The 27745-nt window shown below is 44.3% G+C and overlaps 1 protein-coding gene and 1 pseudogene across 11 annotated transcripts in view; both read left to right on the plus strand.

Moving 5' to 3' along the window:
• NUMB (NUMB endocytic adaptor protein) overlaps positions 1-27745 on the plus strand; it is a 421644-nt gene that overhangs the window by 311013 nt on the left and 82886 nt on the right. For all 11 annotated transcript variants that reach the window (XM_085627239.1, XM_085627247.1, XM_085627246.1 and 8 more), the window contains one exon: positions 8379-8583. In XM_085627239.1, coding sequence (XP_085483365.1) covers positions 8379-8583 — 205 coding nt within the window. The remainder of the gene's footprint in view (positions 1-8378; positions 8584-27745) is intronic.
• On the plus strand, positions 713-3464 carry LOC146799642 (large ribosomal subunit protein eL31 pseudogene; annotated as a pseudogene).

Below are 27745 nucleotides of genomic sequence, written 5' to 3' on the forward strand. Positions count from 1 at the left end.
TGCTATGGTACCAGAATATCGTATGACAGGTGCATAGGTCTAAATATCATTTCCAACAATATTGCCCCTATGGAGTCAATTAAAGAAAATCTGCGCACAGTAGGCAGATGTCTTTGTAAATTATATGAAGGAGGACAATATTTCTGTTGTACAGAGTTTCTGCGTGTGATATTCTGACATACAACTACCATCATGAAGTGGCAATCCTGTCAGCTTGTTTAGAGAGATGCTTTAGAAAACCATTAACTCAACATGGATAAGACTCAGGAATTATGGTAATGAATGGACGTTGTCACAGTGGGTGAATGAATCGGTAACACAGGGCTATTTTTTTTTGTTTTTTTGTAAGGCCCTTCGCAGGTCGTTGTTACTGTCTTCCATGAGCAGTTTCCTTGTAGATTTAGGTTAGTGTTTCCTAAAAAGGAAAAGGAGTGATAATTGAAGCACATAACTAAGGCCCTCATTTAGAGTTTCGAGGACAGGAACTCAGACAGATGTCCAGTCCGCCTTATAACAAATGACATACAATATAATGCACTTGTAATAAAGTGGACAGCATGCCCATCACATTTGTAATGCCCCACTCACTGAAATATTTGCTGTTCTCAGTTAGGCTGTATACGTACGAGGGTTAGACTGTAGTGGGAGGTGGGCTACAGGATTTTGACAATTGTTCAGTTTTCAACCATTCCGTCATTGACTCTGATTCTAAATGAAACCTGCTAAGAAAGGGGGTGAGAAGAAGAAAGGCAGATCTGACATAAATGAGGTGGTTACCAGGGAATACACCATCAATGTCCACAAACGAATCCATGGAGTTGGCTTCAAGCGACGTGCACCCCGTGCTCTGAAAGCAATTCGTACATTTGCGGTTAAGGAAATGGGAATTCCTGATGTGCGCATTGACACCAGGCTGAACAAAGCAGTTTGGGCTAAAGGAATCCGGAATGTTCCATACCGCATGTGTGCGCGCCTATCCAGGAAACGCAATGAGGATGAAGATTCACCAAATAAGCTATACACATTGGTCACTTATGTACCAGTCACCACATTTAAAGGTCTCCAGACAGTCAACCACAACCAGAAGAGACTCCAATGCATACAGACCGCCTCTGCACGCCTCATCCTCGACATCCACAGCCACATCACTGCCCACCTGAAGGACCTACACTGGCTTCCCGTCAACAAGAGTATCACCTACAAGCTCCTCACCCATGCTCACAAGGCACTCCATGACACCAGACCAGCATACCTCAACAAGTGACTCACCTTCTACACCCCCAACCGCCAGCACCACTCCGCTGACCTCGCCACCGTCCCATGCATCCACCGAACAACCACCGGCGGCAGATCCTTCTCCCACCTCACCGCCAAGACTTGGAACACCCTCCCCATCCACCTGCGTCGGACCCAGGACCTGCTGACTGTTTGATCAGTCATTCCCTCCCCCCCCCCCCCCCCCCACCCAGCACCTTGAGGCCCTCACGGGTGAGTAGCGCGCTCTACAAATGTATGATTGATTGATTGATTCAACGTTGATGAATCTGAAGTTATCCTGTGTTGACAATTGTTCAGGTTCGGCCATCTAGTTATATGTGATTGGCTACCCTGCTCTGGGTCCTCAGTTGTGTAGTAAGATATCCGGTCACTACTATATTATGTTGCACTTTACACCCTTGGGACGGGCGCGTCCTCGAGAGAATTAACAAAGGTGCAGACACCGCTCGTGGGCATTGCACTAATTATCAAACTGCGTCTGGTGTCACATCATTAGCTAAGACTGTGGTAGTCCCGAGAGCTATTTCTCCCACCCTAGGGTAACCTCACTACATTGGCGATGAGGGGGGCGAGCCTGCTGCGTGGTGCTACCCAACAGATGGTGGTTGAAGGGACTCACCGCTGTGGGTTGCGTGTTGGAACTTCTGGCGGTGGCAAGGCAGACCGTGTGGGTCGTTACCCGCGTGATCCAGGGTGCAGCGGATGCCAGCAGTGAGGCGAGGCGGGAGCAGTGCCTGTAGTCCGCGCGAGGTGGCTCATGGGGGTCTCACAGCAGGCCGCACCCAGCGAGAACGCAGTGCTGGGGTGGGCCGGCTGGCAAAGGCGCGCTGTAGCCTGCGTGTGCATCCGGCATCGGACCAAGTCCCAAGATACAGCTGCAGCCAGTGGGCGTGGCCGTTAGCAGGCCATAGCAAACTCAGCACGAGGCATCCTACGCCCAGTGCAGGAGGCGGCTGGAGCCAGCGAGGAGAACATGCCATGTGAGACCTAGGGGAGTGAATGCAGCTGTGCTGCCCCCTAGCAGTCTGTCTTCATGGGGCAGGCATGGAGAAAAAAAAACAGAAAGCGACGTAAAGGGACCAAAGGTTCACGTACTGAATTTATAATACCAACTCCATAGCCACTGACCCGTGGCCACTCTGGAGGTGTGGTGAGGTTTGGGCCTACTGGAGAAGCGCAGGCGAGCATGTGGGGATATACAGTGGAGGTTGGAGGAGTGTGGTAGTCTGTGGTGCGGCGGCCTGTCAGGCTGTGACGATCTCAGTGAACAACCATCGCCACGAAGGAGTAAGTCACCATGTCCGTGCAAGCGCAGGATGAGGCGGAGGGAGTACCCGAACATTGCTTGCGCTACCTCCATTCAGTCAATTGGCAGACCCTGTTACTGCGGTGCCAAAATGATGGAAATAGATTGGGTGGCTGGAAAACTACTTTCGCGCCTCACGAGAGACTGATGGCACGGTCTAGCTGTCCACAATGTTACATATGGGGGAGATGAGCTAATTTAGGATTTGCCTAACGCAGGGGATGTTAATGACTAGAATGAGGCAGTAAGGGCCCTCAACAAGCATTTCGATCCTCAATTAAATCCTGACTACGAACACTTCAAATTAAGACAACTCCATCAGCAAGAAGGAGAAACTGTCGACGTGTTCTTTGCAAGATTATGCAAGTTGGCCAGTTCATGTATGGGCATTGAGAAACAGTTTGAAATAGGAGCGCAGTTGATTTAGGGCTATAGATCTTCTGGCCTTAGGAAGCCCATATTAAGACAGCCTGGCATATCATTTGTTGACATACTGGTACTGGACAGATCGCACGAACTAGCTGATGCGAGGGCCAGAGAGATGGACCACACATTAGCATGCCGAGCCTCGTCATTTCCTCTTGTAGGCCTTGCCAACATCAAGGAAGAAAGGGTGGAGGCCATCAGGAGGTGGACTGGAAGAGGGCGAGGAAGTGCCAGCGCACGTCCTTGGGAGCCCGCTTGTGGTAACTGCGGAATGGACAGTCACCCGCCAAGGGGCTGCCCGGCCATCAGAAAACCCTGTCTGAAGTACAGAAAAATGGGACAATTTGCAAAAGCTTGTCTGGGTGCCAATCGTACATCCAATGCGGGAGGAAAGACCAAGAGGTTTGATCGTGTTAAGCAAGTCTCTGAGAAGGAGGAGACCTTGGATCACTGAAAAGTCATGTGCCAACAAATGTGCCTATTGGAACAGGATGATGAAGAGGAAGAAGTATTCACTATCTCTTTGATAGGATGACGAAATCAGTAGAAAAGGTTGCTGCCCATGTGCAGAATCAACATTGTTGGGAGTCTAATAACAGCTCTCATAGACACTAGAGCATCTGTAAACATCCTTGATGCAGAACACTATCACGAATTAGAGCCCCATCCCAAACTGATGGGCACCAAAGCAAAAATATTCACATATGGGAGCAACACGCCGATTCCCTTGCAAGTAGTCATCAAAGTGGAGGTCAGACATGGCAAAGTAGCCTGTCAGACCAAATTTCATGTCACCCAAGACAGCTCAGGCATGCTGCTAGGCTGCCACATGGCTGAAGACTTGGGACCGGTGCTCTTCACACGACGAGTTCACTAATCGCATGCCTAAGAAATAATGTCGGAATTCCCTGAGCAGTTCTAGGGTCTCGAATGCCTGAAAGACGTCAAGGTGAAACTGCACATTGACCGATTGGTCAAGCTTGTGGCTCTACGACACAGACGTGTACTATTTCATTTGTGACCCGTTGTAGAGGCAGAGGTGGAGAAGCTGGAAAGGTGGGGTAATTGAAAAAGTGGCAGGGCCTACCCCATAGGTATCTCCGTTAGTGATCGCTCCCAAACCAAAGCAGCCTGGAGGAATCAGGCTGTGTGTGGACATGCGTTTACCAAATAAAGCAATACGCAGAGAAAGCCACTTTACTCCCGCGATTGATGAAATCGTAACAGACACTAATGGGGCAACATGGTTTTCAAAAGTAGACCTCAACTCCGGCTACTACCAGCTCATGTTGGACGAATCAAGTCAATACATAACAATCTTCTCAAGATGTGTGTTTGAAGCTATTCAAGCAGCTTAGTTTGCGGGTGTCCTGGGCAACGGAGATATTCCAGAATGCAATGAGAGGCCCTGTCTGGACTAGTGGGAGTCATAAACGTCAGTGATGATATCCATATATTCTCACCGAATTTGGAGGAGCATCATGTGCGGTTAAGAGCGACGATGCAGAGGCTTGCAAAGCAAGGACTAACACTACATAATGGCAAGTGCACCTTCTACATCAATGAGGTGGAGTTCTTCGGCTAAAAGTTCTCCCACGAGGGGCTGCAAGTGGATACGACGCAATTTGAGGCCATCCGGGCAGCTGCCATTCCCCAGAGCCCTATGGAGATGCAGAGCTTCTTAGGGATGGCTAACTATTGTGGGAGGTTCATTCCTCCTCTGGCAACCATCTCTGTACCTCTGAGGACCCTCATGAAGAAGGACACTCCATGCATTGGTCATGTGCAGCATCTCCGGCATATCAGGAGGGGAATGGAGCTCTGTTAAAAGGAGTCATGGTGGCTTGCTTTAGCCCAGGAAGACCCACGGAACTCATCGTGGATGCCAGCTTCGTAGGGCTTGGAGCAGTGCTCCTCTAGCAATACACTCAGAGAATGGGTACCTATTGCCTATGCAAGTTGTGCGCTGTCTACGGTAGAGACCAAATCAAACGCGAGGCCCTTGCTATTCGGCGGGCCGGCCATCACTTCAACATATACCTGTGTGGGCACAAGTTCTGAGTGATCAGGCCATAAGCTGTTGGTGCCGCTGTTTGGAGGGACGGCGTGGAATGGGCCGCCATGGATGAAACAGTGGGTGGTACAACTTAAGTAGTACGACTTTGAGGTGACTTATGTTCCATTAGTCAATAACCCGGCGGATTATCAGTTGCGTCATCCTCTGGCAGCAGACTTAGAATGCAGCAAGATATTGATCGAGGGGTTGAGAGATTCGTAAGATTGGTCACTGAACTATTGTGTCCAAGAGCACTGTCTCTTGAAGTGATCGAAGAACTCACCAAGGAGGACAAGTGTCTCTGTAAAGTGAAGGAAGTTCGGAGGGAGCATCGATGGAAGAGTTTTCGGGAAGGAGTAGGCTACATGATGGATGCGGAAAGAGAAGCCAGAACAAGCCTATGGAGGTGTCGGGATGAGCTCAGTGAAAGGTCTGGTTCTACGAAGCCAACAAATTGTGATACCCAAGAGTCTCTAGAGGAGGACTGTCGAGTGCGCTCATCATGGTCATCCGGACTTGGCCAAAACGAAAGCGAGGTTGAGGGCCAAGGTGTGGTTCCCAGGTGTGGACAGAATGGTTTAAGACTTGGTACGTGGGTGCCACTCCTGCCTAGTTATCGGAGTAGAGCCCCCAACAATGCCTGTAATTAGGGAAAGTCCTAGCACAGAATCATGGTCATCCATCAGTATGGACTTCGAAAGCTTCCCGGATGGTCGCTTAACATTAGTCACTATTTGACAGTCACTTCAAGTTTCCGGTCATGGAACTACTTTGCTCCACTGCTTTTGAGTGTGTCATGCCGGCGTTGGACAGGATTTTTGCCATGTTAGGGTTGCCGGATGAGATCAGGAATTTAGAGACTACCTTTGTCACCTAAACATCAGACACCGGCGAGTGACCCCGAGTGGCCTCAACAAGGCACTCCGGATTGGTGTTGATCATGGTGTAGAGATGGAAGGATGCCATCATCAGTTTTTAAGGGCATATAGACAAACGCTGCATAGCGGCACTGGTTCTTTGCTTTGTGAGCTTATTTTGAGGAGCCCTGTACGTGATCTAGTTCTGGTGAATGCCAAGTGGGTACCGGCAGTGTTAGATAGTACAGCTGCACAGCCCAAGAGGAAAGGGAACAATGGAATGGCTAGCCGGAGGAGGAATGCTCATGAGTAGGAAATCTGCCAAGAAGACCAGTGGTAATCAAGGACAGGCACCCTGAGTGGAAATTTAGAACACTGTTTGAGCGGAAACCATGGGAAGTGGTCGACGTGAAAGGAACTATGTTCACTGCGAAAAGAGGTGAGCATGTGATATTGCGGAATGCTTCCTGGTTTAAAAAACATAACACAAACTCAAGGGCCTGGGAATTGAGCGAGGGATCAGATATTTTCAACGGAGCCAAGTGTTAGTGATAAAGAGCTGGTGATGCTCGGCCAAGGGGGAGATAGTGTGAATGAGGATTCTCCAGAGGAAGTCGAAGCAAGCCTTATCATTCTTTGATTCCGCATGGCCAGAACTGGGGAAATGACTGCGACCCAGAGAGGATATCCATACCTGCAAAGACCCGACCCAGCCAGAGGCTGAAAGACTTTGTATGCTGAGGGACAAGGTCTATGCCGAAACTGCTTCTTGATGTTCTGTCTTTGTTGTGGTTATTCCACTATTATTGTTTTCATTGTTATTAAAGGTTATGAGGGATGTAGTGAGCCATCCGGCCACTACTATAATATGTTACACTTTACACCCTAATAAAGGTGCAGACACCACTAGTGGGCACTGCACGTAACTATCCAACTGCGTCTGGTGTCACGTCATTCGCTAAGACTGTGGTAGGCCCGAGAGCTATCCCCACACCTTAGGGAACCCCCACTACAAGTTGTACCTTTTCAGACCTTTCCTGAATTGAATGGTTCGAGTGGTGCAATAACATCACTTCCTCAAATGTATAGTTGCCTCTCTTGAAATGATTGAATGAAAGTACTAAATTCATATACAGTAAATTCAATTAATTTTTCTCTGTACAGTCCATTGTATTCTAGGACTTAAGCTCAGTGGAGTTGAACCAGCAGTATTGTGTTAAATGAAGGCTTAGATTTGGAACATGGTGTCCTAGATGACATGGAGTCATCGGCCATCTTTGCGATATAGGTTCGGCGGAGTGTTGCAGAACAGTGTAGCTGATTACAATTCTGCAAACAACTCTGACCCCTTTTGCAGTGCTTTCTCTCCCAACAAGAGGCTCTTTCTAGCTGAAAACTTAGCCTAAAGCAATGGCCCTCTCCACTTTTTGATGTCATTGAGAGAAGGAGCCACAGAGCAGCCTGTGCATGTGAAAGTAATTGGCTAGTATTGCAGCTTGAGATGCGCTGTGCAGTTTAAAACCAGTGAAAGCGCACAATGTTCCATTTTTACCATGTGCATTGTCTGTATTTATGTTTTAGTATGCTAAAAGATCGAAGTTTATTTTCTTTTAAATGATTCTAGAGTCTGTCCTTCTTGACTGCCAGTCCAATTGCTGAGCAGTTTGACAGTACAGGAAATTAAAGAAACAACATCGTTTTCCCTATAAAGCTGAAATGGCTGCAGATGTGCACATATTTGTTTTATAAAGTTTGGTTTCTGATGCCTGCACCAGTCCGGCATCAAATTGTGATGCTGCATGTATCTGTTAAATACATGTTGCAATTATTTTTTCATAGAATAAATATGGATAAATGTAGGAGGAAATGTAAACAAAATAAATAGCATAAAACCAGGGCCATATTTACAGTCTCTAATGATAAACATTTTATGTTGACTGGGAATCGCAGCCCCAGCTTGTTACCCCCCATCTCTTTCAAGTGCTGAAAGGGGGTTCCCTTAGTGATAATATTAATGGTAGGGCACTGGGCATGAGCAGAGGCATGGGGTGGGCTTTGTATTTCTGTCTTTTTAAACAGTAAGTGGATTTGGGTTGAAAGCAGCCCAGAACTACGATCAGTTGTATTTGAAAGGAGTCACTTTTGTTGATGTCCTTTAAGCTTAAATATCTATAATTAAAATGAGGATTTTTATAAGTCAAACATCCCCTCTCAACGATTCCCTGCTTCAAATGCGAACACTGATTTTTGGTATTCCCTCACGGCCCCCTAATTTCTATTTCTTAAAAGTGGATTACTTTGAAGAAGGTAAAGAGCACTTTCGGTATAGGTGTATGCCCACTGATCTTGGTGACTCTTGGCTTGCTTCAGCAGAGATGGCTGAGGGAAGGAAACAGTCCATATCCGTTTGCCACGGTGCTGCTTCCTCAAAAATAAATTGTGGTTTTCCTTTTAGGGAGAAAGATTGAGCCATGCAGTTGGCTGTGCCTTTGCTGCGTGTTTGGAGCGGAAACAAAAAAGAGAAAAGGAGTGTGGTGTCACCGCTACCTTTGACGCTAGCAGGACTACGTTCACAAGGGAGGGATCATTCAGGGTGACCACAGCGACGGAACAAGCAGAGCGGGAGGAAGTGATGAGGCAAATTCAGGATGCTAAGAAAGGTAACCAAGCTATGTTAGTGGCCAGTGAGTCCACATTTGCTTGATCGGTTGTTTTAAAAGTTTGCATTTTGTTGGTCAAACGCTTATTCATGATTTTTTAACAATGCAGCAAGAGATGTATACATCTCAATGTAGCTGTTGTGCATTGAAATGCAGGTTCATAATGTGCACAGGAAATTAATAGTAAAGTATACGAAATGGTTATGGATGGAATACTTGAATTAATCTCAGCCACTGGTAATTACTCAGGGATACATCTCAGTCCATTGTTATTTTGTACATCATGCCGCCTCAGTTTGGACCCAGCCATATACAAATTAGTCTTGACACTGCTCCAGTGGAAACAGTCCAGCCCGAACTGCCAAACTAGGTCCTTCCTGAACTGGAACACAAGCAACCCAGGACCGGTTTCGCCCTAGTTAGGGCTTATCAGCCAGGTATAGCTTGGGTCCAGTGGCACATTGTGTACTGGTTGCACCAGCTGGACTGTCCTTGTTGGTGCAGGGTCAATACTGATTTGCATACGGCTGGGTCGAAACTGAGGTGGCAATGTGTGCAAAATAACAATGGACTGGGATGCGGCCCAAGTAATTATCAGTGGCTGAGATTAATTTAAGCATTCCATTCATCACCTTTTGGAATACCTTGGTGTGCTGCCATAAGAGGGATGGTTATGCCCAGACGTGGGTCCAGTGCCCAGGAGTGATTACCAGTGGCTGAGATTAAGTCAAAAATTCCACCCATCACCTTTTTGTATACTTTAGAAAATTAATAGCTTCATGTTTCTTCTGTCAAACTGGCAGTGAAATTATAGAATTTGTCGCATTTCTTGATCTCCACTGTAGTTTGCAAAGGTTTTGAAGAAAGGAGGGCAGTTTCCAGTTTTTGATGATACTAAAGCTATGCTTTCAGGGGAAATATCTATTTCCTAAGGGAAAACGCCATCATTCTTAAAACTGGCTTCAGAATAAACAGGGTACACATAAAAACTATGGACTGCATTTAATTTGAGCTGGTGCTTGGCACCTGCACTTAATTGTCAAAACAGCACTTATGACATTGAGCCACAAGGTGGCGATGTTTGTTTAATTTAGAGATGTCATTTAGGCCTGAGCACAACAGTTGCTTCTTAATATAATATACATTAAAAATAACTGGTACCTGCCACTCAAACCTTTTTTTTTTTTAGCGTTGGGAGCATGGAATAGTCTGAATTGTCATACTTTTAGGGGTTTGATGGTTAGTAGTTGTCGTTGGTAGCGCTGGCTGGAGCAATGGGTGGTGGTGGTGCAAGCTGCATATGCCTCCCAACGAGTGCCCTTGCACTTATTTTCTTTTTTAACAAATTAAGCACTGGCTATGGGATGTTGCATAAGAGTGCCAGGCACATCACTGTAACCAATAGACATTTTTGAGCAGTCATTCAACTACTAGTAAAGGACAGATTGGTTAACCTTTTGAAGGATAGATCAGGTTGTGTTTAAGAACACAACCCTGCAGTTACGCCCTGTTCTACGTAATGGCACCGCCTTTAAATTCCCACACTCTAGAATTTTGTGACCTGCATGCAGTATAGTTGTACACATGGTACTAGAATTTTAAGTGATTTGACTATTTTCTGAAGAAAATATTTGTATGAAAAAGCAGCATCTTATGTTTTTTTCTGTAAATTCCATGCAAATTCAAATTTAAAAGCCGGTCTGCTTCAAAAACTGCATAATAAATTTTCTTTCATAGATCGTCTTTTCTCTTTCTTTTGCCATTGTAAGACTCCAAGATGTTCCACTGTACCAGAATGCTGAGCCGTGTCAGGACAGTCTATTTTTCACTGTATGTAATGAAGATCCCAAACAGTGGCCTGTTTCTTCTTTGTGTAAAATGTTTAAGTATTGAGTATCTTTTTGCTTCATTTGACATTTCTTTTTGTTTTGTTTGGGGTATTTATCAAGCGCACCGTCACCCAGAAATGGCGTCCTGGCAATGTGAGCAATACTGTTACATGCAATGAGAAGGAGAACAATTATGATTGTTGACAAGCCAAGTTTAATGTTTTTTTTTCTCTTGGCTAGAGGAAAGCTAATCTCCAAGCTAATTGAAATAGGAATGTTAAAACATTTTCTTGGAGCAGAGAAGAACAAAGTGCCACTATCACCCCTACCAAGTGTTATTCTTGGGACTGTGAGCAGGGAGGCATCTGATAAACGAAGATTACGTCTAGGTCTAGGATGATAGTAGACAAGTGTCCTCATCAAATACCTGGGACTCTTCCATCATCATCCGTCTTTAATCGATTTTAAAAGATCATAAAAGACACAAACATAGAACAAAACATTACATCTGATGCCCAATACAATTCATAAAATCCAACAATAAATACTTAAAAAGAGCATTTTCAAGTCGAAAAGACTACAGAAGTAGAATCTACATGGTTAAAAATCAACTACATCTACTACAAAGTAAAAGAATATCAATTAAGAAAGAAAACCCACATCCGGTTATTTATAAGTTTTAATAAGAGTACTTCAGATGTTTACTTGGAGGCTTTTTTCCTTAGGATCCATGCCCACCCCAAAAATTTAGCTAATGCTATAGAGATAATTGGTAAAGTGCTTGTGCGTAAGATTCTTAGTGCAACAGCACTGCTCCTAGTGCCTAGAGTCTTGCACAATGGAGTCAACCAAACTCGTCTTGGGGTAGCAAATACAGGACAAACAAACAGGAAATGGGCGGTTGATTCTGCTTGTAGCCCACAATGCACGCACTAGCCCATCTTCCTTTGAGAGACCTAAGTGGTAAAGAACCAGCTCTGAACTGAAAATAAAGTTTCCTATCACCAGGTTTGGTAACCAAGTCCCAGTACGGTTCTAGAGCAGGTATAGTTTTTGCCTCCAGAAAACAACCAGTCATCCCAGAGGAATTTGCTCTGCTCCATACGTGATATGCAACTCATTCCCAGTATATCATTTTCAAAGATTTCTTTGAAGGGAACAGAGCAGCCGCTGGGTCACTCCACAGCCCCTCCATACCCAGGTCAATCAAGGTCTCATGGAGGTTCCTCAACCATCCGATCTTATGGAACACATCTAATTTTATAACATCCATGAGCCCTTTGGCATAAGGGAAGAGCTCCGGAGTGGTCCAGAGCCTCCGCCAGTATAAAACCGGACGCAGTTTAGCTATATCCGTAATGGCCTTCCTACCTAGTTCGTATCTTAAAGGTACCAAAGGGGTACTCTGGGGAAGACCAGTTATGCTACGAAAAAATTTATTTTCAAATACAGTTAAAGATGTTAGCTGGTCAAACCCCCAGAGCTCTGCCCCATACAAGGCAGAACTTAGGGCTTTGGCCTCATAGACTTGGAGCGCTGGTTTTATTGATTTAGTAAAAGATTTTTTATGCTCCCTAATTAGGGCTCCCGATATTTGTCTAAATTTCAGGGCAGCCATCTCTATGTGCTTACTCCATTTGTTATCTTTTGCTACGTGCATACCCAGATAAACAAAGTTATTAACCATTTCTAACGGTTGCCTGTTCATAAAAAGCTTTTTCCCTCTGTAGCTTGTATGTGGGTTAAACCATGAGTTTCGTTTTGGCCACGTTCACCTCCAGACCGTGACCAAGACAAAGATCTTCAAACACTAGCAGAGCTCTTTGCAGGCCACTTGGTGTTTTTGATACGATAAGCGTATCATCCGCAAGCATCAATATCTGAGTAATAACTCCGGCCAACTTTGGGGCTTCTGTATTGACGCTAAGCATACATTCTACTATCCCGTTAATATATAATGAAAAGAGTGTGGGGGCCATGGTAGAACCTTGGCACACACCACGCTCTACCGGGAACTCGGGAGTAACATCTCCAGGGCCTCCCCACTGTATTTTAGCAAAGTTAGTCTCATGTAGCCTCATTACCAGGGTCAAAATTTCTGCGGGCAGCCCTAACTTTTCTAACACTGCCCACAACCGTGGCCGAGGCACAAGATCAAAGGCGGCTCTTAAGTCCACAAAAGCGGCATAGAGACTGCCTTTTCCCAAGGTAACTACCATCCAATGAAGTTGAACAAAACGAAAAACCTGGTCCACTGTACTAATTAACTTACGAAAGCCAGCTTGGAAAGGGGACAAGATCTTATTGTCTTCGGTCCACTCTAATATCTGGTTCAAGACCATCCTCCCTATGGCCTTCTGGATTGTCGATCAGGCTAATTGGCCTGTAATTACCTGGTAGTGCCTTGTCTCCCTTCTTAAACACTGGGATTATAACTGCACCCCCCCATGATTTAGGGACTGGCGCGCCTTCGGCCACAGCATTTGCCAGTAATGTAATATACTTGCTCCAACAGACTTTAGTGTGGAGAAAGACATCAGATGGGACCCCGTCTGGTCCCGGAGCTCGCCCACTTGCTACAGATCCCAAAGCCTTTAAGGCATCTTCGCTACTAAAAGGACCATGAGAATAAAAAACATAAGGTATCTCCCAAATGGGATTAGATTTAAAATTACATGCATATTGCGGTTTGAAATATTTTAACCATTCTTCTTGAGTAACATGGTTTGAGGGTCTATCAGGCAGACCTCCTCTATCCCACTTAATGATATTCCAAAATAATCTTGCGTCCCTGGCATTGCATGCTCCCTTCAGATCTAGCCAGTAAAGCTCATCCCATTTCTTTTTGGCCTGCCCTACACATTTTTTGTATGTTTGCCTAGCCTTTCGGACGCGATCATTATATCCACTAGAAAGGGCTGCAGCCAAGTCAGCTCTGGCTCTCCGACAATCACCATCATAACCGCTTAGGTGGTGCCTTTTTGTCTTTTCTTGCTGGTTTCAGAAAGTGCCAACGTATTCCTTCAAAAAAGGTTTCATGAAATCCAGTGGCTAGTACACTACCTGCCTCAATGGCCATAGCACCCTCGAGTTCCAATGTAACTTTGGCTAACTCCTTAACAATATTAGCAGGGGCCTTATCGTTAGTCTTAACCTCACGCCACTTGAGCCTACGCATGTCATTAGAGGGGACAACTTCAGGTGGCTTAAATTCCGTCACCTCTTCTACTGTTTGACCACTCTTCCACCACCGGTGCGTGACACATATTGGATTATGATCGCTCTCGACTCTTAATTCGACCACCATATCTTTTACAAATTGCCATAACTTCATGCTACAAAGCACATAGTCAGTCAGTCAAAGCAACTTTATTCGATTAATTAAAATCATAAAAGTACAATGCATAAGTACACAAGAATAAAAAAAGGTATGTTATCATAAAAACAGATAGAATTTAGAAAATTAAAATAGCTTAGAAGATCCAATCTACAAGAAGATATCACAATCCTAGTTAAAATACCAAGCCAATTAAAATTCATTCAAGATTGTTCATGGGCAATGTTTTTTTTCTGCGGCGAACAGCAGCAACAAGAAAACTAGCCACACAGAAAATAGTCCTAACATCATCCAGTAATTGAAGGTGTAAAAGGGCCGGTCTAACCTGGAAGAAGCCCTTTTCCCTCAAAAGAGGGACTAGAAACCTCCTCCGTAGGTCGTTGTAAGAGTCCCAAAACATGATAAAGTGCATAGTGTCCTGTGTAGAAAAGTCGTCACACTGGCACGGGCCCATCTCCTCCAATTTACACCAACCAGAATAATTACCTAACAAAGAGGGGATTAGGTTAAAACGAAATCTGGTCAGGAGCCAACGGTGGTAAGGTTTAGTCACAACACTTAAATAGGGCTCAATCAGTAAAGTGGAAATGGCTAAGTAATGGGCTTTAACCATAGGTTTTTGTAACTCTAGTTGCTCCCTTTCTAACATTGCTGAGGTTAAAAAAGATGTTTTCACCCAATTTACATCTTCTTTTTTAATACTTGCTGGAGTGTTATAAATTTCAGGGCGCCCTAGTTTGTAAAACATAGACTTAACATAAGACAGCCATGGGATATTACTAGCGGTATCCAAAGCAACACAATCCCGCAAAATCTCATGGTTCAGGGTCAACTCCGGATTTAGTCATGTTTTGATCCAGCAAACTAATGGAGCCAATCTCAATTGATCTGTCACATACCCCAACCCTAGTTCCTGATGAATAGAAAATGTAGGGGATTATTGGGGCACAGACAAGAGTGTGCGTAAAAAGTTATTTTCCGCCAACTGCACCCCTTTCGCAGGTTTATAACCCCAGATAGCAGCACCATATGTGGCAATAGCCAGACATTTAGAGCGGTAAATGGCGAGAATAGCATCAAAAGGTCTGGCTCCCAACCGCTGTGAGAACCCCAGAAGTGCTGAAGTTGATCTAACTACTACATTTTTCTTGGCTTTAAATTGAGGGACCCAAGAACCTCTTTCATCGAACAAGACCCCCAGATACATAAAAGAGGACAGTTTCAGATCTCTACTCCATTACAGAAAAAAGTTCTGTCTTTTCTGGGTCGTTGGCCAGATATCATAACATGTGATTTGGACATATTCACCACCAGGTCCAGAGATTTCATATGGGCCCCAAATGCATCCAGAAGTCTCTGGAGCCCTACAGCGGTCCGTGATAATAACACGGCATCGTCTGCGTAGAGGAGAACCGGGACTGACTTATTTCCTAAACGGGGAACGTCCAGACTGGCCTAATCTAGGGATCTATCTAGGGCGTTAATATAAAGAGTAAAAAGTAACGGTGCCATGATACACCCCTGTCGGACGCCTCTAACCGATTTAAAAGGTCTAGAGCATTTACCATCCCGAGTAACTCTAACTACAGCTGAGAGGTTCTGATGTAAATCTGCTAAGAAATGGACCAGACACGGGTCAATGCCCATGTCGAGTAAGATGGACCACAGCTTCGATCTGTTGACCAGATCGAAAGCACTGCTGAGGTCCATAAAAGCCATTAGCAGGGAACCTTTTTTAGCTATTGTATACTTGCCAGCAAATAAATGTAGGTTGAGGCACTGATCCGTAGTGCCTCTACCTGACCTAAAACCATATTGAAGGTTAGACAACACCCCGTTGTCATTGACCCAGTCTGAGAGTTTTGTCAAGATCACCTTACCCAGAATCTTAACGGCAGAATCGATCAGAGATATGGGCCTATAGCATCGTGGATCCCCTCTCTGTCCTTTTTTGAAGACTGGAATAATGGTAGACCGTGTCCAGGATTCTGGAAACCCCTGAGCAACTGAAGCATTAAAAACGTTTGTAAGGATTTTAGCCCAAAATGTAGGTTCACCCTTATACATATCTGCGGGGACACAATCAGGACCCGGGGCCTTGTTAATGAGGGTCTCCGATATAGCCTTTTCAACGTCTCCCACATTGAAGACCAAAGTAGAGAATTCTCCATGTTTATCTGGAAAAGGGAACAAGTCCTGGGTCTCATTTGAACCATAAATAGACTCAAAGTGCTCTAACCACTGTTGTTCTGGGATGTTAGTGTCTAAACTGTCGTTCCCTAGGCCCGTAAAAAAGGGGATGTTGACAATGGCCCAGAATTTCGAACTGTCCTTAAAGACTTCTGCCGACATTAATGCGTTCCAGGCCTCAAATTTAATTTTACTTTTATGAGTGTGTAATGTAGACTTATAATGCTTTCTAAGGATAGCTATCTGCTTACTGTCTCTTGGTGTTGTTTTCAATGCTAGCATTAAAGTTTGGTGAGCCCTGAAACAATTTACGTCAAACCACCTTTCACCAATTGTAGGTTTAAAGTTAGAGGAGACGGTCAGGTCCTTGGCGACCTGTCTACAGATCCCTTTAAATGCTGAAATAATCTCAGCTTTCGGAGATGTGTTATCCGTACAAGTAACAATATCGGGTTCTACTTTCAGGCAGAGGTTAGAAAAAAAGGAATCTGGGGTAACCTTTGACCATTTAAGCCTTCTCCCCTGATCTGATGTTACCATACGATTAACTAATGAGGTCTTACACAGAGGCGTCAAAAAACCCGTATTTATATATAACGCCAAGATTACTGGGTTATGGTCACTAAAAGCAGACTGGATAGCATTGTAAAACACTACACTAGATAGCAGAGTGGGAGACAAAAATATATAGTCAATCGTGTCCCGTCCCTTTGCCTTGAAAGTCGGGACCCGGTCAGATGGATCATTAAAGCCGGATTCAAAAAGGTCAGATCCCGCGAGGACATCCTCCAAACCCTCCCCATTAACGAATGCTCAAAGTGCGGTGGCGACGAATATTCAGGGCCCAAATCATCGTCAACGCGACAATTCTCAATGCAGGGATGAATGTTAAAATCGCCCATAAGGATAATTTGAAAAGAAGTAAGGTGCTGCGCCCTATAAGTTTCTATAAAACATTTTAAAAAATGTAGGTGTTCATTCCTAGATGAACATTCCCCCGAGTTATAAAAGTTAATTAATAGTAGTTTGGGCAGGTTGGGTGTAGTTAGCTCCACTATCAAACAATTATGGGAGCTTGCTTCAATCAGCTTTGTTAAACCTTTGAACTTTAAGGAAAATAAAAATATCAAGCCCCCCCTTAGCTCTGCCCGCCGTAGAAGGGTGAGCGGGTAAATGGAATGTTTCAAATCCATCCAACCAAAAATTACCCTCCCATTCCCATGTTTCCTGGAAGGCGATAAGATTGTGATTTTTAATACAATCTAGCCATCTGGGATCATACTTTTTAGATTTAAGCCCCGCGATGTTCCAACTAATGATTTTACAGTTATGGGGGGTATTCAAAACTAGGGACACTGGATTAAGACCCTGATTCAGAGAGCAATCAGATGTTGATGGTAGTCAATCATTCTCCTCTAGCTGGGATAATGGAGAAAATCTATTAGATGTAGCTATATTCCCACATTCATGACCAGAATCCCCGGCAATTACATGTAGAACAATTATTTCTGCAGGACTAGTGGGTGCTAAACGACAATTCGGGGTTTTGAGTTCAGTCTGGCGTTGGGGAGGTTGAATTTGACTCTTCAAATAAAGGTCAGGATAGTTCTTGTCAAGCCAGAATGGTCGGCTAACCGGGGGATAAAAAAAAGCCCAAAGGGAGGGCTCTAATTTCCCCGTTCGCCAGCACTGAAGCATCCCAAAACAATTATCAACAACGTACTTATTGTTAAAATTAACAACAATATAATCACCAGCGACTTGCTTGGGGCGACATAGTCGATCCTGCTTTTGTATCGACCGTTATCAAATGTATTGGCCCCTGTCTTGTCACCCGGCGTTCTACCGTTCAGTGCCCTCAATCCTCTCTCATAACAGAGAGCATTGACCTGGACCACAGCCTCTGACCACCTTTTAATTGGTTCAAGGTCAAGTCCAGGTATACCCCAAAACTGATCTTCCTCAGGATCAAGACCCCAATCAGAGTCTGGATCCAGAAGGGGTTCAAAAGTTACATTCAAATCCCCGCGACGATCACTCCCATCTCACTTGAGTGCTGATCTATAAGGGAATCCAAATTAGCCAAGACCCGTGACCTTATCCCCTTAGTCCCCCTGAGATTCAGATTATAAATATACAAATCACCCAACGGTCCCAGAGATAACCTGACTAGTTGAATGTCAGGAGACCCCGTTGATATCTCTCTAGCCATCGAAAATAAATCTTGTCGTGCCCAAGTTGTTAGGCCTCCCATAGGGCGCCCTTTGGGTCCCTTTGTTGCTGGAACATGAAAATTCAAATATCCCAGCAAGGGCTGTGACTCACAGGACCAAGTCTCCTGAAAAAGGCAGACATCGAAATTACCAATAAATACAACCCATTCGGGAGAATCCATTTTTACCTTCAGGCCCGCAACATTCCAAGAGATCAATGTGCCCACCCCTGATCCTAACTTTATAGTCTGATGGGTAATATTGGAGCTTACTTCATATTGCCTCTGGTTCTCCCTGTTCAGAATTGAATTTGGGACCCTATTTAAATTAGACGTCCTGGGTGATGCAGATTGGGCTACATCTGCTCCACCCATGAGCGCATCTCCATCTGCAGTGGCATCCCTAGAAACTATTAAATTCAGCCCTTCTATCTCTGGTCAGTTCAGATCATCTAGATTACACAAACCATTGTGATAATCAGAGGAGACAATGATAAGCCCAGAATTATTTCCTCTCCCTACCCAGTCCTGCCTAGTTCTTCCATCTGGATTAGGTGCTAGATTATAAAAAATAGCTTAAATCATGCACCCCAATCCCCGACCAATCCCCAGGGAATGCACAATCACAGATAAAGCGTGCTATGCGCCTATCTTTAAAATTGACAATGATGGAGTCACCCAAAACATCTTTTGGTCTAGATCCAACCCAGTTGACCCTTCTGACGAATAGGATCTTCCCATTCATGTTGCTGGGAATTGGTCTGTTCTTATTTAACCAGAACGTCACTTTTTTAAAAAGTTCTTGATAGGATTCAGATTTGCCACCTTTTGTCTCGGGGACACCAGTTAGTACGGCAACATAAGGAAGGGAGTCTGGAGGAAGATGGATATGGGCCATGGAGAATTTAGTGGATTTATCATGATTCACTCTATTTACGTCCTCTCTCACTACCTTGTTATCCCCAGATTCATTTCTTCTTTGGCCTACCCCTGGATTGATTTGGTTGGCTTTAGCTAAAACCTTTAGTGGATCAGTTCCTAAAATAACCTTAGTTATCACACCAGGATCAACAGTGGGAATAGGCGCAGGAATCGTGGATGCGTCAGAAGGCATAGAGTTAAGTTTTGCTCTGTCTTTTGTTGCTAATTTTATAACATTTTTTTAATGAGCAAAAATTATCAAGGATCGTTTGTTCTAGGCGTTCAGTTCTTTCGTTAACCAGTTTTACCCTTTCTAAGAGGGGGAGTATTAATGATCGCACCACCTGTTCAATCTGGGGGATCATTTCTCCTAATTGTGATTGATAAGAAAGACATTTATTTGTCTCGTCCAAACCCAGACGATCATCAGCTAGTGAAACACCAGGCACTTTGGATATATTGTTCAAAATTTTAGGTATTTTCGACTGCCTCCCACTTTGGGTATCCCCTCCTCTTTTCCTCTTCGGGTTAGTAGATCTTTTTACTTTTTTACTAGCCCTTGTCTGGGGATAGGCTGCTTCGGATCTTAAAGAACCCTCAAATTCTGAGGCAGCCTCACCAAGGGCCTCCGTGTTCTTCATACTGTCCTGTAAAATAATAGGGCTAGCCTCAACATCCCCATACAGGAGCGGATCACTGATACCATGCCCTACTGGCCTGATGGGGGATTTTACTACTGCTAATGATCCGATAGATGAACGTTTAGCATACAATGGCTCGGTGGAAAGGCGCCGCTCAGTTTTAGCAATTTCATGTTCTAGGACTGATACAGCCCTAGTTATGAACTGGTCTAAGGTACCGGATACTGTCCCACCCACCCCTGTACGCTTCCCTTTCCCTGCCATTTAGTGTAATACACACCAATATACTTGCCAAGAGGTAATAGACTGCAAAAAATTAGCAATGACTCTTTAGCATGAAATGCCTTACTGAAATGTTAGAGGCTAGGGGGGTGGCCCAGCCCGGCCTCCCTCGGCCCCTGACGGCCTTAGACGGCCCGCCCTTGGCCCGGGCTCCGCCCGGGCGCGGCCCGCGCTGTGGGGCACAAGGAGCGTCTTTAAGCACCCCCGGCGCTGCCTGCTGACATCAAAGGCACGCGCAGTGGGGCTGCTGGGAGGTGTAGTCTTCAATGGCCGTTCCCCTCACGGCGGGATGCGGATTGCGGGAGGAAAGCTGGTAAACCCCCTTGCTGGCCGTTTCCCTCAAGGCTATGAACAGGTAAGTGTGCGGCAAAATAGAAGAGTACTGACTCTTCCATTCAGGGTCCTGTGTACCAAATATGTGGATTTAAGCATAACACGCATACGAACAGGGAGCCAGTGAGTTGACCTTTGAGGGTGTATTGTGTGTGCTGTTTTGGGTAGATTAAGGACCAACATGGATTATGCATTGTGAACCACCTGCTGCTGGGGCACTCAGCTAGCTGAACCTCCTTAACACAGCACGTTTCTATAGTCTAGCGTGGATAAGTTCAAGATTTGAATGACTACTTCGCTGGCTTTAATAGGAGGAGCCTTGAAAACTTTGCAAAGCATTTTCAAAATAGAATATCATGTCCCAGCTACTTGGTACACTTGGGTGACCCTTATTAACTCAGAGTCGACTATGGTTGCAAAATTCCTGTCAGAAGAACTGGAATAGGGGGAGCCCGTAGTTCTGGGTCTCCTTTCATTTCTCGAAAGATGTCTGTTTGCCAAACAAACATCTGAATCTTGAATGAATTTAATGGAAGGCAATTGGAATGCATTCAACTGGCCACTGCCCTCCTACATGCTCTAAAGTTGGCTTTAATGACGGTCATATTGTCAGAGATAGTTTCCATGATCCACATATGACACTATCTTGAGGCCAAAGGAATAAACCAGTTCAGCCAAAGGCCACATTTAGATGTTAAAAAGTGTAGGGCTGAAGGAGTAGCCCATAGCCATATGGTGCACAATGCAGGCAGCTGTTAAGTTGAAAGTGGCAAGAGATACTGCCTATGTCCTCTTTCGGTCAGAAGTGTAACAAGCCATTCAAGAGCGTGGTGACAAACACCAATTTTGCAAAAAGGCACTCAATTAAGATGGAATGTGAGACAGTGTTGAATGCTGCGGACAGCAGCAGCATCGTAGATCTATCTTGGTCAAATGTCTTCTGCAGGGTGTCCATGGTCTCCTGCCAGACTTTCAGTATTATGGTTGGTGGGAAAGCCAGGCTGTGATATGTTGAGTAAGCCACTGAGTTCTAAATAATTCTGTTGCTCTGTAGTGATCACGGTTTCTAATGTTTTCGGGGGTAGAGACCGTTTTCTCTACCATTGTTGTATAGATGTTTGTTTTGCAGTTCTTTCCAATCATGACGGTTTCCCTCTGCAGCCCCAGCCCCATCTTAGTCCTTTCAACACCCAAAACCCTGTTTTGACACTGATTCCTTTATTAGTGAGAGTTTCTTATCTTCATTTTCTTCTGACGTTAACTCTCTGAGAGGTTGTCTCTTTTCTTAAATATACCTCTTGTGGGTAAAATATGGCATGTGTAGCCATTCCTTACTGGGCCTTAATTGCTACATGTGACTCTTCTAATCCAGACTGAGACTATCACATCTTTAGACCTTCTCTCAGTTTTAGGATTCCTTGATGTACTTTGGCACAATCTTTGTGCCTCGGGGCACCATTACTGCAACCATACCGAGGATTCCTCCATTTCCAGAGTGCATCTAGGTCTAAGTTTCACTAACCTCCACACCATGCTGTTTTTTCCTGACAAATCGCAAATAGCAGTAATACCTCAGGAGGACATGGTTATTCACCACAAGGGTTCTGCATCTGCGTGGTGATCTTAAGTACAACAGCGATTCCACAATAAGAGCATGTTGGCCTCAGAGTCTCTTAATGTAAATACTTTGACTACAGAAGGATGGCTTCCATTTCTTGGATCCAGAATTTATCCTTAAAGTTCTTGGCCCACAAAGCTGAAATCAGCAATGCTTATGCTTCAGGCTACAGACCACTGCCAAAATGCCCGAGTCAGACTGCTGATGGTTGCAGAGATGGAGTCCATTCAGCTCCAAAGTGCAAAGAGCTCTTGAAGCAGGCCTTCATTTTTTTGTTTTGTTTGCAACTGTTGCAAGCCTCTCAGAGTTCATGCAATTTGCAAAGTTGTGGAACAATGGACTTTGCACACCTATAGAGTAATATAGCACATTCTGCCAAATCAATAACCTCAACCACAGCTGATCAACGTGTGTAGCTGCCATATGGCAAATATCACACACTTTTAACAATCACTTTTGCTCTGACGTCCAGGCAGTGCAGCTGAGCCTGCTTTCAATATGATAGCCTCTCTCCCTGTAGCTTGTATGCTTGTGATTTGCCAGCCTAATTTAGAAGCAGGCATCTGTTGAAAGATCCATTGTTTGTAGAGGATAAAGGTACCTTCCTACAACTACATTTCTACAGTGTACCACAGAATTGTGGCGTGCATATCTTGAAAACTAGGCAAAATCCTAATCCAGAAGCATTCTTGCTTCTGATGTTTTTTTTCTCATCTTTTCATATGTATCAGGTGGACACCTTAACTAGTCCTTAGCAACACCCAATTTTAAAGCTTTGAAAAAAACAAGATGAAATTCAAGCTTTCCTAGAAGGCCGAATTGTGGACAACATTTAGTGCTATAATAAAACTGCAAAAATGGTGGAAACAGCAATTAATTTGCTTGCAGGATGGCTTAATGAGTAAAATGCCCTCCCCTTACGTTTGGAAGAGATCTGCAAGTCACAACTTTAGTAGCCTGCAAGACTGACTCAGCCTTCCATCTGTGCAAGGCTATTAAATTGAGCACCATTAAATTGTGTAATAGTAATACTGGGTATTTGCAGTGCTTCCCAACAATAGACATGCTGTTTGAAGCGCTACAAAAAGAACAAGCCACTGTTTATTAATCCAGTGTTTCTATTTTTCACTGATTCGCGTGTGATTCTCCCTCCTGCGTGTTTGTGCAGTATAATATTTATTATAACTGGAAGAGTATATTAAGTATGTCCGCTTCATTGGCTGTTGAAAAAGCTCAAACTGTGAAGTGGATGGACAGCATTGATTAAAATATCTATCCTTTGACCTTCTGTCTCTTCTAATCTTTCTCTCTTTCCTAATTTCTCTTCTTTCATCTACTTATGTCCTTCCTCTTTCCTTCTGATGCTGACCTCTCCTCCTGCTTCCCTTCTTTTGAAATGCATTCACTCTCTCATCCCTGTCCTTACATTCTTTCTGTCTCCTATTACCGTCTTGATCTTTTTGCCTTGCTTATATGTTGCTACAACGTATGTTACAGCAGAAACTACCTCATGTCACTGGAATGCCATCCCAACTTGAAGCAGCATAGGAAATGGCACAAAGCTCAGAACTCCAAATGGCTATACTTGTAACATCACTATTAACCTCCATTTATTTGTCTCTAAGGAGTCTAGTTGAAAGAGACTGTGGGTATTGCTAGGGATTGTATGCGCTCAATAGGCCAGCATGGTAGTAAGGTTTTATGGCAGTGTTACATATTTGATTGATACAGGGCTTGCACAACGTTAGTGTTTGAAGAAGAAAAAATGCATGCCTCTTGTCTTCCTCAGGGTGTAAACAATTATCAGGTGGGTAAAAAAATACTGTTCGCAACCAGCGTGTGCCATGGGACTATAACAAGGTGAAGTGCACAGCTTGTGATAGGTTCATTGTCCATCCAGAGATGATGTCACAGCCCTGGATTTCCCCTCATCCATCTGCATAGGAAGTGACATCACTGGTTTTTCACTAAAAGCATCTTTAAAAGAGGAACCCAGGGACGAGGATGTCAATTTTCTTCATCTATGTTCATAGGAAGTCATATCACTACATTTCCCATCATTCATCTGCAAAGGAAGTGATATCCCTTTCTGCCTTCTCCTTACTTCAATCAGCTCTGCAGGGCATTCCATTACCTGGCTTTCACAGCAAAGGGTAGACACAGACAAGGCCACTGCCTGCTTGGGCCTCCAAAGGATGGACTCAGACAAGAGTATTGCATGTTTGCACCAGTTACAGCCTCGAAGGGCCCTAAGCTATAATGGTTGTTCAGCTGAAACTTACATGGTAAGATAACATTATGTGCGTCACCCAACACAATACTGCCAATCCCCACAGCCAGACTTAAATGGCCCAAAAACTCCAAGTATTCCACACGCAACAAATCGACCCCGTACACATCCACCTCACTACCATACATCTTCAAACTACTGAACACACCTTCAACTCATGCTCATTAATTCTCCCTCTGCAGTGCTTCATGCATAAGGCATCGCAGACCTAATCACCCATAAGCTTGATGCACTCTTCCTAATAGAAACATTGTTCAGCCTCAAATTCTCACACATTCTCAATGTTCTTCTTCCCACACCCTACAACATTCTAAGAAGGGAGGCCTCTCTGTCATCCATTAGTCGTCCTGGTCTTACACTCCAGGCAAGCAAGTATCATTCAACTCCTTGGAATTCCAGACATGTCATTTGTCACTCTCTGCAACTAAGAACACCACCTTCCATCTCATCCACAGGCCTCCTGGGCAGAATAAGGACTTTATTGATAAATTCTCAGATCGTCTTGCCGCCTCGTCCTTCTGATCCCTCTTGGATAACTTCCACCTCCCAGAATCACAAGCTCAAATCGGTAACACAAGAGACACCCTCCCCAGCCTCGTTAACATATTCAGTGTAGTACTGGATGTCACATAACAAACGCATCCCAAATGCCACTTAAATCACCTGCCAGATGCACCTTTTCCTCACTCTACATACTTTTTCAGTAAAAAAATAAATATAGAAGATTCAACAACCCGATCGACAACACCAAGCCTGCTTCATCTCTTCCTGTAGAATCCATCAATGGTCATTCTTCAAAGCCCTATCTTTCACTTTTTGCCAGCCTATTTAGCCCCCTTCAAAACTACTTTTTTTTTAAATTAATGCCTTATCCTAATCCTTCTTCAGATCTATCTTTGTTTATGCTCCCTCACCCCAACTCACTATTGTCAATGCCTCCGTCATGCAAAGAATCTTCCCAGAGCTCTCAAGACAGGTCAGATCCCACTGTTAAAGACCCCTACACAAGACTCTGATAAACGCATCAACTGTCACCCCATCACTCACCTAGAATTCATCAGCAAGATCATTGAAAACTTAGTCTATCTTCAACTCCAAGCTCACATTATTGCGAGCCATCTCCTGCACGACAAACCCCCAGTCGAGCTTGAGATCACGCTGTAGCACTGGGACCATATCTTACACATTGTAGTAGATGCCTTCTTGACCACAGATGAAGATATCCATACTCCCTGATATTGCCGTACCTCTCGACAGTCAACCATCGCATCATTATATGCGCCTCAGCATCTCGATTGGGTTTCAGTGGCTATCTACTTCACTGATTCCCCTCCTATCTTTCCATCCAGCTCCAGTTTGGATCACAGGGGACACAAACATATCTGCCACCTGTGGAGTCTCCTAGGGTTCAACATAGCCCTCATTTATCTTCAACCTCTACAGAGAGTCTCATAGTGTTCCACTCACCTAACAGCATCAAGATCACTGATATGCAGAGGATACACAACTCTATTTGGCAGTATCCTCTGTTTCAGCCACCCAAAGCCTCAAACACTGCCTGTACATCATCCACACCTAATTACCCAGCATCTACCTGAAGTTGAGCACAACCAAGACAGAATTTGTATTTGCCATGAACAAGAAACACCTGTGGCTCAATAACATGAACCTTGACCCCTTCAAACCCTAACTATCGCTGAGTGACACATCATTTGGATTTACCCTGGACACCAACCTTACCATCAAGGGACATGCTGGTAAAAACAGATGGGCTGGTACCAGCTGTCTCTCTTCTAATTAAAGTGAAACCATTTCTTCCAGAGAGCAACTTTAGAACTGTTGTTCAAGCCCATTTACGTTTGCATCTTGGTAGCCTCCTAGACTCCTCAATACCCCCACCTCGCCCCCTTTAAGGGCATCCTACACATGCTGCCCATCTCCTCAAGGGCCTGAAAACATATTATCACATTGCCCCATTCTGATGGAACTTCCTTGCCAGTCCACACCATTTTCATAACCAGCTGTATCATTTACAAAGTCATCACGACCATCAGCTAAACTTACCTTGCAGTCAAGCTTGCCATCTCTGGTGGCTGTAAGCACACCTACACCCAGAACACCATCAGACTGCACTCTGCAAAAGACTGCAAAAAGAGAACAAGGATTGGCAAAGCAATAGGTCTAGCCTTTGAAGGATCTATTGGCTTTGTTAATGTTTTTTAGCCATGTGGTACAATAGCCCGACCCCTGTGCATCATAGCTGAAAGCAAAGCAAATGAAAGCGCTATGACGCAGTCAGCGCTGGTGGTGTTTTGGAACTATTTTTTGTTTACTTAGTCATGTTGCGTAGCAACCGTTCTGCTCTGTACCATGGTTTAAAACAAATTGTCAACTCCAAACAGCTCTTGCATACATATGCAAGACCTATTTCCTTTGCCAGTGCTTGCTAAACCTGACAAGGAATTTGAGTTGGGACTACTACATGTACATGCAGCTCAAAGGCTTGAACAAAAAATGTCCCTTTCATTGCATCATAAAATTGAGAGCAAGCCCCGGAGACATCATTCAGACTGTTTTTATTTACAAAAAAAGTATTTCCAATTGGAAAAAAAGGCCCAGCTGGACTGTTAATGAATTTTTAAAAAAATGTAAAGGAAATGTACACAAACTCAGAACCCCAAGCGTCAGAATGATTAAAATCACACATCACAGGAGGTGAAGATTCCCTGTAAGGAATTTTGCCGTTCTTACCTGTCCCTTGAGAGATCATGGCACACACTTGAAGGGCCAAACATTAACCCAGTACGCAACAAACGTATTAAGAGCCGGAAAAAAATACATTTCAATGTTTTGTGTTGTAATCGCAACATTTTCCTTCATGTTCAGACTGGTGAAAGTAATATCGTTAGAAAAAAGTCTACTGCAGTAAACATTTTGCCTAGAAAAGTATGTTATGTTAATAAGTCTTATAAAGTGCATGATTACCTGAAGATGTCTTGGCGCTAACTTAGAGTAACGGAGGAAGGTACAAGCAGATATGTCTAGGTTTGCAGGAGTTAAAGAGCCAAGTTTTCAGCTGTTTCCTAAAGTTCAGTAGATTGGGAGCATTTTTGGTATCTGATGGTTAAGCATTCCAGGCTTTGGATATGCCTAAAACGAAGCTCCTACTGCCCCAAGTGAACAGTCGGAATCTGGGTACAACAGTGAGTTTTGCAGAGGCCGATCGAAGGGTTCTGGCTGGGTTGTGCCACTTGAAGCTATGCTGCAGATAGGTCCGGCCTAAACTGTGAAGTGCTTTATAAGGAATACAGAGTGCCTTGAAAGTGCACCTCTGTCTGATGGGGAGCCAGTGCAAATTTTTAATGGTGCAGGATACAGATTGGTATTTTGGTATCTTTAACAAAAGGCTTGCTGCCTAGTTTTGCAAAGTTTGTTGCCTAATTAAGAGTGTGTTGGGGAGCAGTGAGAAACTAACCATTGCAATAGTCTAGTTTAGACATAACTAGTGA

This window comes from Triturus cristatus, chromosome 9 (assembly GCF_964204655.1).
Source record: "Triturus cristatus chromosome 9, aTriCri1.1, whole genome shotgun sequence".
NCBI classification, from domain to species: Eukaryota; Metazoa; Chordata; class Amphibia; order Caudata; family Salamandridae; genus Triturus; species Triturus cristatus.